This window comes from Dermacentor andersoni, chromosome 10, assembly GCF_023375885.2.
Source record: "Dermacentor andersoni chromosome 10, qqDerAnde1_hic_scaffold, whole genome shotgun sequence".
NCBI lineage: Eukaryota > Metazoa > Arthropoda > Arachnida > Ixodida > Ixodidae > Dermacentor > Dermacentor andersoni.
Genome location: NC_092823.1, coordinates 69,942,195 through 69,959,008, shown reverse-complemented (window position 1 = coordinate 69,959,008; position 16,814 = coordinate 69,942,195). Strand labels below are relative to the sequence as shown.

Sequence of the window (16,814 nt, the reverse complement as noted above, 5' to 3'; positions counted from 1 at the left end):
ATGCAGAGCAGAAAAACTTGATTTGGATCTACCATTGAATTCAACATGTGTGAAGTACTGCACTAGTAAAAAAAATTGTGCTTGGAACTGAACAGTGCTGTATAAAGAAATACAGTCTTACCATGCTATTGTGCAAAGCTGCAGTTATAATTTCTTTAAAAATTGCACAATAAAATGAATGCAGACATGATAGTGCAACTTGAAGATGGAACCACAGAAGAATGTCTCATTACCTGGCTCTGGTGTCGAAGCCCTTGCAGTGCTCTGCACTTGTGTGCAGCTTGTACCTGCAGCAGGAAATTTGTTTGGTGACAGAACTGCCAAGACTGCAGAAAATATGTCCTGAAAGATGTAATGAACTGCCACAGAGAAAAATGATCCTTACTAGGCTCTGACATGCAGTCCACTGCATTTGGCTGGCTTGGAGCTGGGGCAACAGTGGTTCCTGATGACAAAAGTGCAATTACCACACACATAATCTTCTGAAAGATTCACTGAACTGCCACAGAGAAAAATTATTCTTACTGGGCTCCGACAAGTAGCCAGCTGATAGTGGCTGTACAATTGTAGCCGGGGCAGCAGTGGTTCCTGAAGGTAAAACTTAATGACCACTCACATATGTGATATTCTCAAAGGTTCAACAACACGACCACAAAGAAAATGTATCCTTACTGGGCTTTGCAGAAAAAATTGTATGGCGCGGCTGAACCAGAGGTACGGGATCTGTGGTTCCAAGAGATAAAACAAAAATATCCAAATTTAGGTGACAGATATGAGTGAACAAGTCATCCACCAGATTGCAAAAATATATAAAAGTGCCAATGGCTAACAACAGTGGCCCTTTGTACTAGTTGCATCAAATAAACATGTGAAGTCAAACTTGTGGCCAAACAAGCAGTTCATGCCCTCTGCCAGTTGCCATCAAAGACAGGAGCGCATATCATGGTGATAAAGCATGACTCAGGATAATCATTTTCTGTTATGCTCTCTTTTTCCCCTCGCCCCCAGTACACCCCATGCCTTCTACGTGCCATTTGCATGAATAGCACACAGAACAAGAAAGGCATAGAGGGTGTTTTTATGAAGACTTCTAGCATTACTTAAAAATTGCCATTATGAATAAACGGTGAGCTCTTATGAGGCTGTGATTTTTGCAGAAAGCCCAATTGACAGACGCCCATAAAGATATGTCGTCATCCTTCAAATGGCTGTGGTCATTAAAAATAGCCTCTTAATGTATTCCACTTCTCAGCAGTCACAGTGCATTTTACAGACCCTAGAAACTCGCATTATGGAGTGTTTCCCAAGAGTGAGCAGCCGTAATAAGGAACATTTTTTGCCAGCTGACGGGCTGAAAATTTGCATTTTTTAAATGTTCTTGCATATTCAAACAGAACACGCTCATAATTTCAATTATAATTTTTCCAAAACCTTATAAACAAAAGCCAAGTCAAGACTTTTGTACAATGATAGAAATATTAAGCTAACAAAAATGACACAATTACACACTTTACAACTTACCGTTGGCTCCTTGTGCTCCTGTTGGTACTGGAGGACCTGCCACCACCGAAACTCCCAATGACGTGGCGTAGATAATCCTGCTCTCTGAAATTTTTGCAATACATCATGCTACAGATGACTGGATTGCTTCCACAGAATAGAATGTAATTTGGTACAGTTGGCTGTGACCTATGGTAGACACGCACATGTAGCTACCAATTTGCTAATACAGCTTCACAAGCACTCTAATGAGTATGCAAGAACACAATTTTATTTAGGAATGGAACGTACACCTGCAGACACACTAAAAAGCAAATAAAATTGCTCGTTGACTGAGGTTTCTCCACTATCTACATTAGCTTTCAATAGTCTGAAATATTTCGAGTATTGCAATATTAGAAAAGACAAAGGGGTTCAAAAAGTCCACCTCACCTTCACAAATGTTTTTGTTATTCTTCTCTTATGTTTTTTTGCATAGGCACTCAATCATACTTCATGTGATACAAACTTCACTGTTACTTTTGGCTAATACTGCACAATACAGCTCCGTCTCCTTTCATTAATCAATCAGAATAAACTTCAATCATCTGCTGAAACAAGCCCACAAATTTTACTTTATATACTATGATGCCCTAGCAGTTATTTCAAGACTGAAAAATTACGAACTAATGGCATGAGAAACAGGTACATGTGAATGTTGCCAAGGCCTTTTAAAGATATGACTAATTCCCATCAGTAGACGAGTGAAAATTCCAGGCCTAGATTAACTAACAACCAGACATATTTAAGATGGTTAGGATACTAAAACGAAAGGGCCAATGATGCGAGCAGTACGAGCCAACTTACGGGCTCACTTGGGCCGAACTTCTGCTAGGTGGAAACGAAACCAGCACAATCGTCAAAATATGCATTACTGCAATGGCACCACGTTACACATTTAATGAACATTCTTGGACCCAGAAGATGGGTTACAGCAAACACATGTCCATGTGAGGGCCATGTCACACATTGTCATGCTGCAACGTGGCAAGCCGAGTCAAGTTAGCACTTGCCTTGCCAAGCGTATAAATGCATGGGCTGTCTTCCAGAGCATTGCTTCAGTTCAGTTACAGCTTTCCATGTACATTTTAGACAAGCTACCCTATCTAAGCTAATGGCAGCTGCTGCCAGGGAGTATCCATGGCAGAGACTGGTTGAGGACCGTTACTTGGAAACAAATTGTGTGATAGAGTTTAGTTTAGTTGCAGTGCTTTAGCGAGAGTGCTTCGTTATGTTGCATTAAGGTATACCTGCAGAGCACAATTTCCCTGCAGAAGTGTGCGATCGCGCCAACAGATCGCTAATTGAGCATTGCTGCTGAATGCATTAATTCTCTGCCAATTCTACTTGCACTCGAGTATATTTAATTCCACCTTCAGCAAACGAACGCTTACTCACCACTTGCTAAGACTTTTGAAGCCAAAGCATCTTGCAGATGTGCATTTCTGTTCTCCAAGATGAGCATCTTTTCCTTAAGACTTCTTAGCTCTTCAGCGACGTCTTCAAACTGCTTGCTTTGTTCCTCAAGCTGCTTGCTTTGCTCTGCAGTTTCTTTTTTGCACTTCGCAAGTTCTTCGAGAACAACACATCCTTGGTCACAGCATGTGCACTGCACATGCTGTTGCGGGCATGCAGCTTGGATTTCTGCGAGAAGTTCCCTTTCTACACTTCGTTGAACTTCCACTCTCATACTTTTTGTAGCCTGTGTGCCCTGCTGTTGTAAACAAAATCAGTTTTAAGAACATGGCAAGAACACAACAGAACTCATCTTAAAATTCCTTCAGTGCAATCTTGCAAATGTAAAACACACAGTACATGCACGAAACATGCTTATATGATAATTTTAGGCAAAATTTTGCAGTTGAACAAAAATTTGTCCCGCTCCCAGATTCGAATCCCAAACCACGACAAATCTTTAGGGCACAGGTCTTAGGCGCCTGTTCCTGCAGCAAGCGTCAGCACTGTCACTTGTAACCAGGCGAACAAGCACAGCAAAGAATGAAAGAGGGAATGCAGAACGCCGCAGGGCATGAAAGAAGCGAGGAGCAAAGCAGAGAGGAGGGTGCAGCAGAACCATGAGGCAGAAAGCGGAGGGGGGTATGGTGAAAGCATGAGAAGCGCAGTTTGGCGACGATAGCTACAAAATGGTGCCAGAGTAGCATGCGTCATCTGGGAGGTCTGGCGGTGGCGGCTGTGAATCGCGCCCACGCGCTGGCTCTGATGATCTGAAGATTGGCGAAGTCGTGCCACACTTTGCCCCATTTGCAACATGTCACACGAGACAGATTGTCTGTGTCAGCCAATATATTCCAAAACAAAAACACGTACAGAGTTGCACTCAAATTTCGCCTTAGGGAGCATCGCAATTGTTGAATTTTCTTCAGCTGCAAATTATCGTTTTAAATTATAATTTAAGAACAGTGAAGCCTTCTGTCTGTGTTCCTGTCGGCGGTTTCTGCACTGAGGGGTGTTTTAAGATCATTCACACATCAGCAAAGCATGGCTTCCTTCAAGCTGTCATTGAATTTGCTCTTGAGCTTCCGCATGCTAGCCACCTGGTTAGCTCGGTTGAGCAACCACCCCGGAAAAGCGGTGGTTGTTTGTTTAACCCTGGGCAAGGACTAATTTTCTTCGCCTGTGAAGCCTTATTTGAATCTACAGAATGCATGACAGCACAGAAGTTCACTTTCATACATCCCAAATAAAAAGATCTACTGAAACTCAAGCATGCTTAAATCTTATTAGAAGAAATTTACCGCATGCCAAGCTTCCCTGAAAACGCAATGCAGTGAAGTACAGTGGTACCTCAGTTTATAAGTCTAATTCCATAACTCAGGTAGCATCTGAACTGATCACGGATTGAACCACAGTTTCCCATAGGAAACAATATAACTGTGGTTTATCTATTCACACTCAAGGCATCTTTAAAAAATTGCAGACTTATAACACCATCCAGCATAGTCAAGAAAAAAATTATTGGGTTTTACGTGCCAAAACCACTTTCTGATTATGAGGCACGCCGTAGTGGAGGACTCCAGAAATTGCACCTAAATCCGTGCACCTAAATCTAAGTACACGGGTGTTATTCGCATTTCGCCTCCACCAAAATGCGGCCGCCGTGGCCAGGATTCGATCCCTCGACCTCGTGCTCAGCAGCCCAACACCATAGCCACTGAGCAACCACGGCGGGTGAGCATAGTCCAGAATTGTACTATTCAATTTCCTAAGCATTTTATAATTTTCTGTAAGTTTATTGCCATGTGGCAACAATATTAAGCACACAGAGGTATACGCACCATATGCAGTACTGAACAGAAAGATATATTTTGCATTTGGGTTCTATGAGGTAAACTGCTCAGAATGTTGGTGCTGTGTTATGCCGGACCGCTAGCATAGAGGAACGGTCTCTTGAACACGTACTGCCATTGTACTTTACTCACACAGCACAGCCAGCCCACCATGTCAATAATTTGTGTATTCCAATAATGTACTGCAAGAAAATATCAAACAGTAGTCAAGATATGTGTGCACTGGTGAGAGAAACATTAATGATAGGTGAGAGGTTAGCCACACAAAAGGCTTAGTATGCTACTACACGTTTAATATGTAATGAGATGAAAGAATGCGAGAAAAGAAAAATGCACACGCATTCACTCACACAAACTCTAAAGGGAGCAGCAGTGAGCCCCTTGATGTCAACAAAGTGGAAAGTGGAGCTTATAGCATCACCAATAACCAAAATGTTATCCATTCTTGTGGTGCAGCCAAATGGACCGATATCAATAACATTTCGTTTATTTTGGGTGCCACAAAGCTCCCCTATCTCCATGTTCATTTAATGATGCTCATTGCTACCCGTTTCAGAGTTCCTACAAGAGTAGATGCATGTGCATATTTTTCTGTATTCACACAAGATAGGCTGGATCCTGAACCTGCCGGCCAAAAAGAAATATGGGGTTTTACGTGCCAAAACCACTTTTTGATTATGAGGCATGCCGTTGTGGAGGACTCCAGAAATTTTGACCACGTGGGGTTCTTTAACGTGCACCTAAATCTAAGTACACGGGTGTTTTCGCATTTCGCCCCCATCGAAATACGGCTGCCTTTGCCAGGATTTGATCCCGCAACCTCGTGCTCAGCAGCCCAACACCATAGCCACTGAGCAACCACGGCGGGTGCACCTGCTGGCCACTTTGAACAAGAACAACAAAGTGCATAGCGGTATGCGCGCTCTCAGAGTATAAACCATTATTAAAAGAATGTTTTGCCAAGGCCTCGCTTGTTAACTTTGTGGCAATGTATTGAACCTGTAGTATCATTCCACACCTTTTGTTCGCCTAATCTTTCCATCCATCATTGAAATTTATCTCACCAGCACACACACATTTTCACTACCGGTTGATATTACGGTTTCCTTGAGATAAATTCTTGGACTACAGAAATTACGTACACAGCCATGCGGTGTGAATAAAGTATGACAGAAGTGTGTGTTCAAGAGACCTATTGCACTAAGCTAGCAGTCTGGCATAATGCAGCACCAACATTCCGAGCAGTTTGGCTCACAGGACACAAACGCAAAATATATCTTTTTGTTTACTGCTCTACCCTGAGCAGAGTAGACCCTGTGCTCATGAAGATGGCAGGCATCTAGTAGCTGTGACCTCATGTGAATGACGTCAGTTTCAGTTATGATTCATCGTCAGATTATTGTTTGTATATCTTAGCATAATGTCTAATCATGATTTCAATTTGGATGATAGAAACCTGCAAAGCGCAGACCATCGTCAGCTGTTCAATGGCCGATGACATGAGTTAATACAAAATAAAACATATCAACCGTATATCACTGAAGTGTAGTCAGTGAGCCTGATCAACAACCATAGCAGCAATGTGGGCTTGTAGGTATGGCATCTTGGCGGGAGTGTTTTAGCGTGGATAAGACTGGACAGTGGACACAAGAACACGCACAGTACACACACAGTACACACGCAGCGCTACACGAATTGCCGCATGTGCCTTTTGTGTGTCATGTTGTTCCCAGTCTTATTCGAATAAGCGCCAGAACACTCGCACGATGATGATGATTTATTGCCATCCCACCTGAAACGAGGCGGTGACAGCCTAGCTGGCTTGAGTTAATCAGGTGTGCTATATTTTTTCTCCTTCCTCAAAACTTCTCCATCTGCCTTGCACCGTTATCTATGCCTGTAATGGATCCGTTCATATCAATCTCTTCCCTGCCTTTTTTCCACCAATACTCCGTCTTTTGCTTATCTCAACTGCTAACCAGTTGATGCTCCCGTCCACTCTAAGTACCAGCGCTTCTGGAAGGTGGACCTTACCTACGACTCTCATTGGGTGAATCCCTTCGGATAACCATGCCAAGAGCCTGATCAACACTCCCTTGTGCTGAGGCTAGCAAACTAAGTCGTATTAATGCTGCATGCATAAATAGAAATACGTGTACTGTAAAAAGAACAAAGAGGTGGTAAACAGCAGACTAGCTTAATTTAGAGACCATACTCTTACACAATCCTGTTTGTCACTTGAGGCAAGTTTCATCAACAGAGGTAAGCTTTTGGAAATGGTACTGTTAGTGAACAAGAGCATTCATGAAATGAGATAACACTGTTGTTATACAAGGTGTCGCTGCCTACCACAGCGCCATGAGAAGGCGCGTGGTTGGAGTCGCCCAAGGGGGAGGAAAAAGAGGATGGAATAAAGGCAGAGAATGAGTAATGCCACCATTGCTGTCGTACTGAGTAATATGCACGACATAACAACTGTACAATGTTTAAATGACAGCATATTGAGGAATTTTTATGAAAATGAACAAAGCACAAGGAAACAGGTGTTGGGTGTTTAGTTATCTATGCTGAAAATCACAAGAAACAGTGCGTGGGAGGATGTAATATATGCTCTACATGATGTCTTCTGCAGAGGTCATTTCCCTAGAACAAAGGCGCAATGTTCTTGTAAGGCCTTCAACAAGCCTAACTTGTTTAGAAAATGCTAGCAAGTATACCAACATTCTTTCGCTCATTAAAACATAGCCACATGACCCAAATCAGTAGTAACATATAAAACTAAAATCCTGTTAACTATAAGTTGCCATACCTTTCCTTTGGCCCTCTTCTTGCCTTTCTCCAAGGAGACTACAGGCTTTCTGAGCCTTTTGGACATATGCGTTCGCATATCTTCTTCGGTTTCTGCATTGCATTTAACAAAGTATTACAAAGCTGACACTGCTGACAGACAGCAATGTTAGGCGAGAAACATGAAAGGGTCGTAATGAGAAATCTGGCCAGTATACTAGTTCCTCTGGCATTACTCTCGTTTCATCTTTTCATAATTGCAAAGCATTTGCAAGTGTGGCTCCCACGTCCACTGCATGACAGTTATCTGTTCAAGCAGTGGACAGGTGTCATCACATCCCACTAAATATGGAGTCAATGAACACTATTTAAGCCCAAAATTTAGTGTCGAAACAAAAAGTATACTGGTAACTGACAAAAGCACACATTTGCGCTGATGGCTCCTGCGAAGCGGTGTCCGCATTGAGCGCCCGAGGCAGGACGTGCTGCACCCACTCCCCATTTCTTAACGCCAACCCTTTCAGGCATGTTGCAGACAGCCCAAGACTCTAATCAAAGCCATACCCAGAGATACGTCTCGGGCGGACCTGTGTGCAGCCGCATCGAAACCCCTAAGCCTCGTTACGAGATTCCGTCGGCCGTTTGCTTAACTACTGCACAATGAGTGGGACAAAGCACACGCTGGTTAAGATTATATCGTTCGAAAGGCGCGTCGTATAAGCTTAAGGTATGCTTAATGAGGAATGAGTGGTACTTACCAGCCATGTGCAGCACTCTGGCCTTATAGTATCCTCCCGACGTGGTGTCGTCCCCATTCCACCACACGTCGTAGCGGACGGTGGGATCGAAATCCGCAACATTCTCAGGATTGAAGTTTTGCACTGCGGTGTGCTCCAGAACCGCAGTGGTCATGTCCACCTCATACTCTACTAATACGCGCATCTTGATCAAGGAGGATATGCACAATCTGCTTGATATCGACGAACAAAAAGCGACACAGTCGTATCCTTCAAGATGACAGCTGTGTAGTCTATGGATATGGATTCGCATGCGACTTCGCCAGGACCATAGCAGAACCAAAATAAGAAAATAAGAATAATGATGTAAAACAGCAGCGGGGTCAAAGTTGTACAGAAGCTTAATGATAACAATTTTCATAACTTCATTAGGCGTAAGCATTCATAAAATGACCACGCAACTCATATGAGAGCAACTGTAACTGCGTTACAAAAACATGGGTTATACTTAAGCAAGAAATCAACAACGCGTCACATGAATTAGATACTCTAAAGTTATATCTAGAGCATTGGGAGCGATATTCTGCGAAAAATAATAAGGACCACAGCAGAACCAAAGTAAGAATAATGCTGTAAAACAGCAGCGGGCTCAAAGTTGTACAGAAGCTTAATGGTAATTTTCATAACTTCATTAGGCGTAAGCGTTACTAAAATGACGTCGTAACTCATATGAGAGTAAGTGTAACTGCGTTACAAAAACATGGGTTATATTTCAACAAGAAATCAACAACGTCATATGAATTAGATACTCCAAAATGGTATGTTATATCTAGAGCATTGGGAGTGATATTCTGCGAAAAAGACATACATAGGGTCAACAGCGCACGGTCAGTGCTGATTTCAGGGGGAAAAAAAAAACACATTTCCTTTTAATGTTGCAGTAATGCAGCACAGGTATAGCGAACACAAGAGCTGATCAAATACATAGATAAGCATGCATGTGCGTCCACAGAAAGGCTGTATTCGAGACGAATATATGTAGCAATTTCTGCCGCAAACTATTAAAGGAATGCTGATCGCCATGACGCTATATATATGATGGTCCAAGCTTGTGCATATATTTATCAGATCTTGCAAAACGACACCGCCGAAACAAGGAAATTTGCAACAGCTTGATGCTGTTCAGAAACGGGTAATCGTGCATGCAATTTAATTAACAACGCATTGGCATTTCTGCTCGAGGAAAACTGAAGACAGCTTGTATGCACCAAAGCTTAGAAAAAAACGGGCACTGAAATAAAGATCATAAATGCTCAAGAACCACAATCATACAAAAATAACTTGTTCTGATTGGGGTTGCAGAAGTCGCTGGGTGTGTGAGCGCAGAACCAGCGCCGCAGGACTCAGCATCTCAGCGTCACAAGTTGGTGGCTAATATATATATTTGTGTATACGTGTGTGCGTGTGTGTGTGTGTGTGTGTGTGTGTGTGTGTGTGTGTGTGTGTGTGTGTGTGTGTGTGTGTGTGTGTGTAATGTTTCATTATTGCGTATGGCAGCGCCTCTAGGACACCAAAGTGGCTAATGGGGCACCGAAGCTAGAACCCGGACATGGTCCATGGGTTGGGGCTCGCCAAGGCCCACGGGCCGCCCTGCTTCTAGCATCGATCCTCCCGCTTTACATAATCTCAGGTGCTCTATAAGGCCTCCCGTTTGCCGGTTACATGTGCCCTCCTGTTACTTGTAAAAAATGAAATATATCGTCGAGAGGAGAATATAGCCGCCTGCAGCTTCTGCAACACGGATCAGAGTTTTGACGGCTAATTGGCTGTGGTTTACTGAAGGGGTAGGCTGTGCACGCCGCTTTTACAAATGTGCTGCAACACCAAGATGTAGTAGCACTGCGCGCAAAATATGCAGGGCCGTCGATTATGCTTGGATCAGTTGACAAAGCACAAAATAAAGTTAATCTAGCCACTTGCTTGTCTGACATACGTGCATGTGCTTGATAATTCACGAGCAAGCACGAGTAAAATTAAGATATAGTATCTTCTCGGCTGCGATATTCAGAATCTCACTTCCGGATCCTTTGTCGTTTTGCACTAGCTTGGTCAGAGCGAATCTTGTGCTAGCATAACCAACCTTATAAGAAGAAACAGAAGGACAAAGGGCGTTTACCCTTTCGCTGTCCCATCAGTAAAACATTTATTCAATCAGTCAATCATTCGTATACGCATGCGTGCGTTCCATGTTTTTTTACGTGTGTGTGTATGCCGCAACCCTTCAAGGCGGTTTTCCGAACCCTTCATTTATAAAGTGATTCACAATAAACAAGCAACTAATCAGTTCGTCATTTTTCTTGAACAATGCTTTCACTAGGTCACTCTAGCCATGTCTAGTGTTTCTAGCTTTAACCAACGTTTCAGGTATGGATAAGCCATACAGTTTCCTACAAAAATTGTAGGAAACTCTATAGGATAAGCAGTTACAAATTTTCACAGCGGCCGATATGCAGGTTCCGAGTCGCATTTCAAGCAGTAACATTTTTGCTTACGAGTTGTTTGGCTGTAATTACGGCCAGCAAATAAATTGAAACTTTTTTTTTTTGCATTTTTAGTGACATAATGTACTTTACAATATATAATTTGACATTGGCTTGGCATCACGTGATTTCGCCAGCAGAACGTGATTCTGACTACTCACACGAAGCCAAGCTATGGCCAAGCTAACAGTTGACATCGTGCATCGTGTGATCGTGTGTGAATTCAGTGTTGCGCCATTGCTTACGCTTACATTGTCACATTAGACTGCCTCGCGGTGTTCGCCACAGCGGAAAGTTTGGGCTTTCGAACTTTTAGCAATGTCCCAAAATCAGCGGAAACGCTACAGGCAGTACCTGCAGCCGGACTCGAACGTTCAAGTGCCACGGCAAACTCGAGAGTACGTGCTGAAAAGAGCCAAGTCATCCACTGCTGCAAGTCAGGTACGTGTCGTTGTAACTTTCAATATTCCAATCTACGATTAACAAAAAGGAGTAATGAGTTTTACTGCAAGAGGGGCAAACTATAACGCGTCAGAGACGTCGGTCTCCTTCCCGAGCCATTTGTCCAAAAAACGCTTGTCTTGAGTGCTGCCCCGCATATCGATCGGTCTCGACGCGAGGAAAGCGAGAATTGTTTCGTGCTGGTACTCGATCGGGATGCGCACGTTTCTTCTGAGTGCGGTTACAGCCAAGGAGGTTTCGTTACAACGTGCCCCGATCGAGTCACGGTTGCCGCCGCACATAACTTTAGCGATCAGTTTTCTCTCAGAACGAAGTTCACGAGGTATCCTAATCGTGTAGCTACTGTATTGTTTCCAAATTTCAGTATCAATAATTACTGACATTGAATTATGCAATTTTACTGACTTGTTAATTCAGTGGCTTAGAGGGAGACATACTTTAATGCGCTGTGGTGCATGTGGTGAATGTTTTCTGCAACTGCTGGCAGGATAACTTCTTTCCTTTTTTTTTTTCTATGCGGTATTAGGCATCTATACGAATTGAAATGGATTTTTGTGAGATTGAGCATGTAGACACATTGCAACACTTCTATTTCAATAACCCAGTGAAATATTGGTTCTTTAAGGAGCATTGTTGTGGTAGGCATTACTGTGAGTACGACAAACTATGTGCAGAGTTGAACACTTGGACACATGGATATTGCATCTGGATGGTTTAACTTTTAAACATGGAACAATAGCTCGCTACATATAGCCAGCCATGTTTAGCGGATTTCCTCTTGACGTCCACATTTGTTGCTATAAAGTGCAGGAAGGGTGTGGTGATGCTCATGAAACAAAGTGACTTAGCAACGGGGGATGCTACAAAAACACAATACTTGGTTACATTGACATTACTTCTCGGCACATAATTGGCTGTCATAATTACTTCTGACCCTTGTGCTTAGACCTAAGCTGACCTGCTATGCCGTGCCAACACTATCTGTAAATACAAGGCAGGGTGCTTGCAAAAAGGACTTGGCCAGAGGTGGCTGATGACAGAATAGGCGAACTCCTAGGAAGCACATTTTCACAGGGTTTCGTTAACTGAGGTAGGGTTGGTAAACTGAGGTAAAATTCTGGAAACATTGCTATTTGTAAAGAGAACCATTCTCGAATGGAAAGACCCGTACACCTTGCTGCTCCTTGGGACGTACACTGTCGCACCCATAATTCAATTAAATATGTATGTAGAACAACACGGTTCTTGTTTGTGCTGAATTTTAATCAATGAACTGGCTTTGCACAGGAGAGGTAATCGCACTGTTACCACTATGCCCGATGTATGTGTCTTGTGAATGCGACACTTGTTTTGTCAGTGTTGTCCCCAGAAGATAAAATTTATTTGTTTGCTCTTTCAGACGAATCTGGCAAACCTGAGCAGCCCTTCTGCGGATCTCACTAACATTGATTCCAACGAGAATGAAGCAGATCATCTTGGGCAGACTGATCTTGCTTCTGAAAGTTATGCTCGTGAAAGCACAAGTGCCTATGTCAGCAACGTAGAAGGCACTAACGAATGTGCAAGCGAAATAGGCAGTAGGGATGAATGCAGTTCTGCCTTCGAGTTGAACAATGATGATGATGCAGATAGTCAACCAGAGAATGCTGCTGAAGGAAGCGAGCATGAAGCCCTTGAAGATGATGAGTTTGATATGTACTTCACAAAGCTTTCAGAGGAGTACCTTCCAAACCAGACAACAACTAAAGCACAGGCTCTTCTCCTTGTGCTGGCATATGTTGTTACTTCTGGCCTTACATGGACACAACTACAAGGGCTTCTTACTTTAATAAATGCTCTGTTTGGGGTGCAAGTTGTGCCATGCTCTACATATTCTGTGAGGAGGCTGTGGAAGAACAGAAAAGAAGCATTAAGGATCCACCTATACTGCCAGAACTGCCATCAATATCTGGGAAAGTACAGCGATCTCAAAGATGAAGACACCATCACTTGTGCTTCTTGCAGCAGTGAGAAGAAGCTGCAACATTTAATGAATTCCGCAAGTTTTTTCCTAATGTTTAACATTAAGCAGCAGCTTCTGGTGCTATTGAAACAGGTTGGCAGTACCTTGCTTTCCAATTTGCAGAAGATTGCATCTGTTGCTCATGTGTCGGGTGTCTACTGTGAAATCACGGATGGCATTCGTTACCGCAGTGTTAGAAAGCAGAAGAACATGACATGGTGCGACATCACTTTGACCATGAACACTGATGGGGCGCCTGTGTTCGATGCTAGTAAAAACTCTATATGGCCAATCCAAGTGATGGTTAATGAACTGCCAGTTTTAACTCGGTGGCAAAATGTGCTAATTTCAGGTGTCTGGTATTCGCATGTTCACCCACCTATGCACCTCTTCATGAAGCAGTTTGTTGAAGAAGTCAACAGCATAGGAAAGCTGGTGTGGTCACACGCTGGAAGAACTATTGAGTCAGCAGTGCACGTTATTGTGTGTTGTGTGGACTCCCCAGCAAGAGCCGCTATCCTGAACAGGAAGCAGTACAATGGGTATTTTGGGTGCAGCTGGTGCTTGGAGCAAGGCATCACTATAGATGGTAAGTGAACTCACTTAAACAGCAAACAGCTATTGTCAAGTCTGTGAGAAAAACAGTTTGTGCTCTTTGCTTATGCATACTAGTATGCTTCGAATGTATTGTGCACAACTGAAAACAGGCTGTCAAGAAAGCTTTGTGGGTTGCATGTTTATCTGATCTTTGTTTTAGTGCATGTGCTGCACATTTGAAGAATACCAAATAGCTCTTGTCAAATCTCCTTACTTTATTTAACATTCACAGCAAGGTTTGTAGTAATTAACAAAGCTATCCCCGTACCATACTGCTTTTTGTTTTGTTTGGTGCATTAGCAGCCTTGGCTGACTATGCCTGATGTACCTTATATTGACTGCATACTTTTTATACTATTCTATAATGCAATTATGCGGTCACTAACCTTCAGTCATTTTCCCACTAATTATTTTTAACCTTTGTTGCAAATCCGACAATTTTAATACCTTAATGATGTCGCGTTTGTTGTTGGCAGACAGCAGCTAAGGGGTGTGCCTGCATGTGATGACAAGTTTGTGCAGAAGGTGTCCTTAGCAGGATACTGCAAAAGAAGTACAGAAAGCTTTTCCAATTAGGCTGACTGCTGTACTTATAAATCTAGAAAACAGCGAAACTATTTGAAGCTTGGACTAAATTATGGCAGTTCAGCTCACATGCATCACTTTTCAGTGCAATTTTTTTTCTTCTATCTTTGAAAAACTGACAAAGAATTCTGCTGTATGGTGGAAAGAAAAAAAAAGTAAGGAGACACTGACTTTAGTGTTGCCATAGGGCGAGTGTTGTTTCTCATTCAAGGTCAGTAGCATAAAAGGCAAGCACAAATTCATTATGCATTACACACAGCAGCGGTGTGTAGTGCCGTTGTTCTTGGCCTTTGATAGCTTTTGCATTTTTTTGCCATTCAGACATACGTTTTTCTAAATAGTATTTGACACTCCTTGCACTGTGGCATGGGTAGTAACATGATTTGCTGCCATCTGCTTCTGTGAAATCTGTGCGCAGGCTTCTTTTTTGTGCCTGCACAGCTATGCTTCTGTTCACAGCTGTGGTCCAAGCCACGGAAGCTTACCTGTAAATTTCTCTTCGAACAGAAACTGCAGGGCAATGGCGTTATAGACCTTACACAAAATTGGCACACCATATTGTAGGAATGTACCCATCACAAAGCTGAAAGAACCCGCCTAGGACCATCCAAGACTTGCAGTAATTGTGAGCCATGCCAAATAGCCCTAACAAGACCACTTTGCACTGGAGTGATTGTGTATTGTCAAAATTTAAATTTTAATCGGCAATGCTCATGGGCCACTCCAAACATTACAGTGCACTGTCGTTCACAGTGTTAATTCATGCCTTAATTATGTGTAGTTCAGGACGTTGTGCAACTGTAAGTTGTTTCAAAGAAACTTGTCACGATCATAAACGGCAAAATATGGTAAGCGTTCGTTTCTGTGCATAAAAATGCATAGTGTAGTTGGATCAATCATATCTGACTTTAACAGTAACTGCATACTGATGGAAAATCTCGCAAAATAGGTTGTGGATAAAGTGCTGCTCATGCTGGCTGCTTTTGTTTCACGATATATATGTGCAAGAAAGAATACTTGCATCCTTTGTTTCTAGCTGGCACCCAAAAATTCTATTTCATTACCTCTTTAGTCAAAGTCAAAAATGAACCCGGGAAATGTTAGAGCTATCTTGCATGACTCATGCAAACCACAAGTCTTGTACTGTCCTAGGCAGGTTCCTCCACTTAGTGGTGGGTGCAGTATTGCAACATTGCAACTTTTCACCACTTCTGCGCTGCTGAGAGATGCCATCAATTTTGCATAAGGGCTATCTGTGAAATGTTTTACTCGGAAGTGTTTTAAAATCTTTCATATGTTCACTGCAGTGTCCAACTGAACATTCTAAATGCAGATATCATTCTGATGCTTAGTACAAATGATGCTTTGCCTGCAGGCACAATGAAGTACCCTTTCAACAGCCAGAACGCCCCTGACAGGACTCACAGTGGTGTGCTCAAAGGAATGGTTGAAGCAGCACAGCGTAAGGAACCTGTCTGTGGTATCAAGGGACCATCAACTCTGGTCAAGTTGCAAGGCCTTGATCTTGTTTGGGGGCTTCCACCTGACTATATGCATTGTGTTTTGGAAGGCGTTACCAAGCAGATAACTGAATTGTGGCTGTCGTGTACTGGTTCCTCGTGGTATATAGGCAGGCACTTGAAGCTTGTAGATGCAAGACTACGTTCACTAAGGCCACCTATAATTTTCTCAAGGTCAGGACGGCCCTTATCAGACCGGGCATATTGGAAGGCGGCTGAATGGCGCTCTTGGCTTTTGTTTTATTGTCTGCCATGTGTGTCCAGCATACTTCCACGAGCCTATGTGACGCATTTTGCACTTCTTACACAAGCAGTCTTTCTTTTGTTGAAAGACATTGTCATAGAAGCTGAAATCTGTACTGCTGAAAAGTTACTGTTAGCATTTGTTCAGCAGACTGCAAAGCTATACGGAGAAAGTGCAATGACATTTAACATGCATCAGTTGTTGCATCTTTCAAAGTCAGCACGGATGTGCTGACTTTGAAAGATGAATGGTGCCGAATGGTGCCTTAGCTTTTCCAAAACCGCTCCCTCAGTCCAGATCGGGTTCCCTCCGAAGTTTCGAAAGAAAAATGCTTGTCCTGCAACAAGTGCTCTCGAAACTGTGTTGCATATGCAGTTGGTATGGGTTTTGTTCGCTTTTGCTTGGGGCTGAATGCATGGGTGCTGTATACAGCTCGTGCCCGAACATAAGTGCAGCGGTTGTTTGCCCATTGATGTGGAGACAGTGGTGTGTT

The 16,814-nt window shown here is 42.9% G+C and overlaps 2 protein-coding genes across 2 annotated transcripts; one reads left to right on the top strand and one right to left on the bottom strand.

Moving 5' to 3' along the window:
* Nucleotides 1-140: 140 nt before the first annotated feature.
* LOC129385509 (uncharacterized) lies at nt 141-8,665 on the bottom strand. The gene is made up of 8 exons (XM_055072135.2): nt 8,393-8,665; nt 7,657-7,748; nt 2,938-3,253; nt 1,522-1,605; nt 673-723; nt 526-588; nt 386-445; nt 141-287 (listed from the first exon to the last, which is right to left on the bottom strand). Exons 1-8 carry the CDS (start codon nt 8,574-8,576, stop codon nt 145-147), a joined length of 993 nt encoding a protein of 330 aa, XP_054928110.2. The 5' UTR covers nt 8,577-8,665; the 3' UTR covers nt 141-144.
* A 1,560-nt stretch (nt 8,666-10,225) lies between these two features.
* Nucleotides 10,226-16,594, top strand: LOC140213647 (uncharacterized). Its single transcript, XM_072284897.1, has 3 exons — nt 10,226-11,352; nt 12,773-13,964; nt 15,933-16,594. Exons 1-3 carry the CDS (start codon nt 11,230-11,232, stop codon nt 16,553-16,555), a joined length of 1,938 nt encoding a protein of 645 aa, XP_072140998.1. The 5' UTR covers nt 10,226-11,229; the 3' UTR covers nt 16,556-16,594.
* Nucleotides 16,595-16,814: the final 220 nt, after the last annotated feature.

Coding starts and splice junctions, on each gene's coding strand:
- LOC129385509 (XM_055072135.2), bottom strand. CDS start 8,576: ATGCGCGTATTAGTAGAGTATGAGGTGGACATGACCACTGCGGTTCTG. Junction 7,749..8,392: donor CAGAGTGCTGCACATGGCTG/GTAAGTACCACT, acceptor AATGCAATGCAG/AAACCGAAGAAGATATGCGA. Junction 446..525: donor TGGCTACTTGTCGGAGCCCA/GTAAGAATAATT, acceptor TTTTGTCATCAG/GAACCACTGTTGCCCCAGCT.
- LOC140213647 (XM_072284897.1), top strand. CDS start 11,230: ATGTCCCAAAATCAGCGGAAACGCTACAGGCAGTACCTGCAGCCGGAC. Junction 11,353..12,772: donor CATCCACTGCTGCAAGTCAG/GTACGTGTCGTT, acceptor TTGCTCTTTCAG/ACGAATCTGGCAAACCTGAG. Junction 13,965..15,932: donor GCAAGGCATCACTATAGATG/GTAAGTGAACTC, acceptor CTTTGCCTGCAG/GCACAATGAAGTACCCTTTC.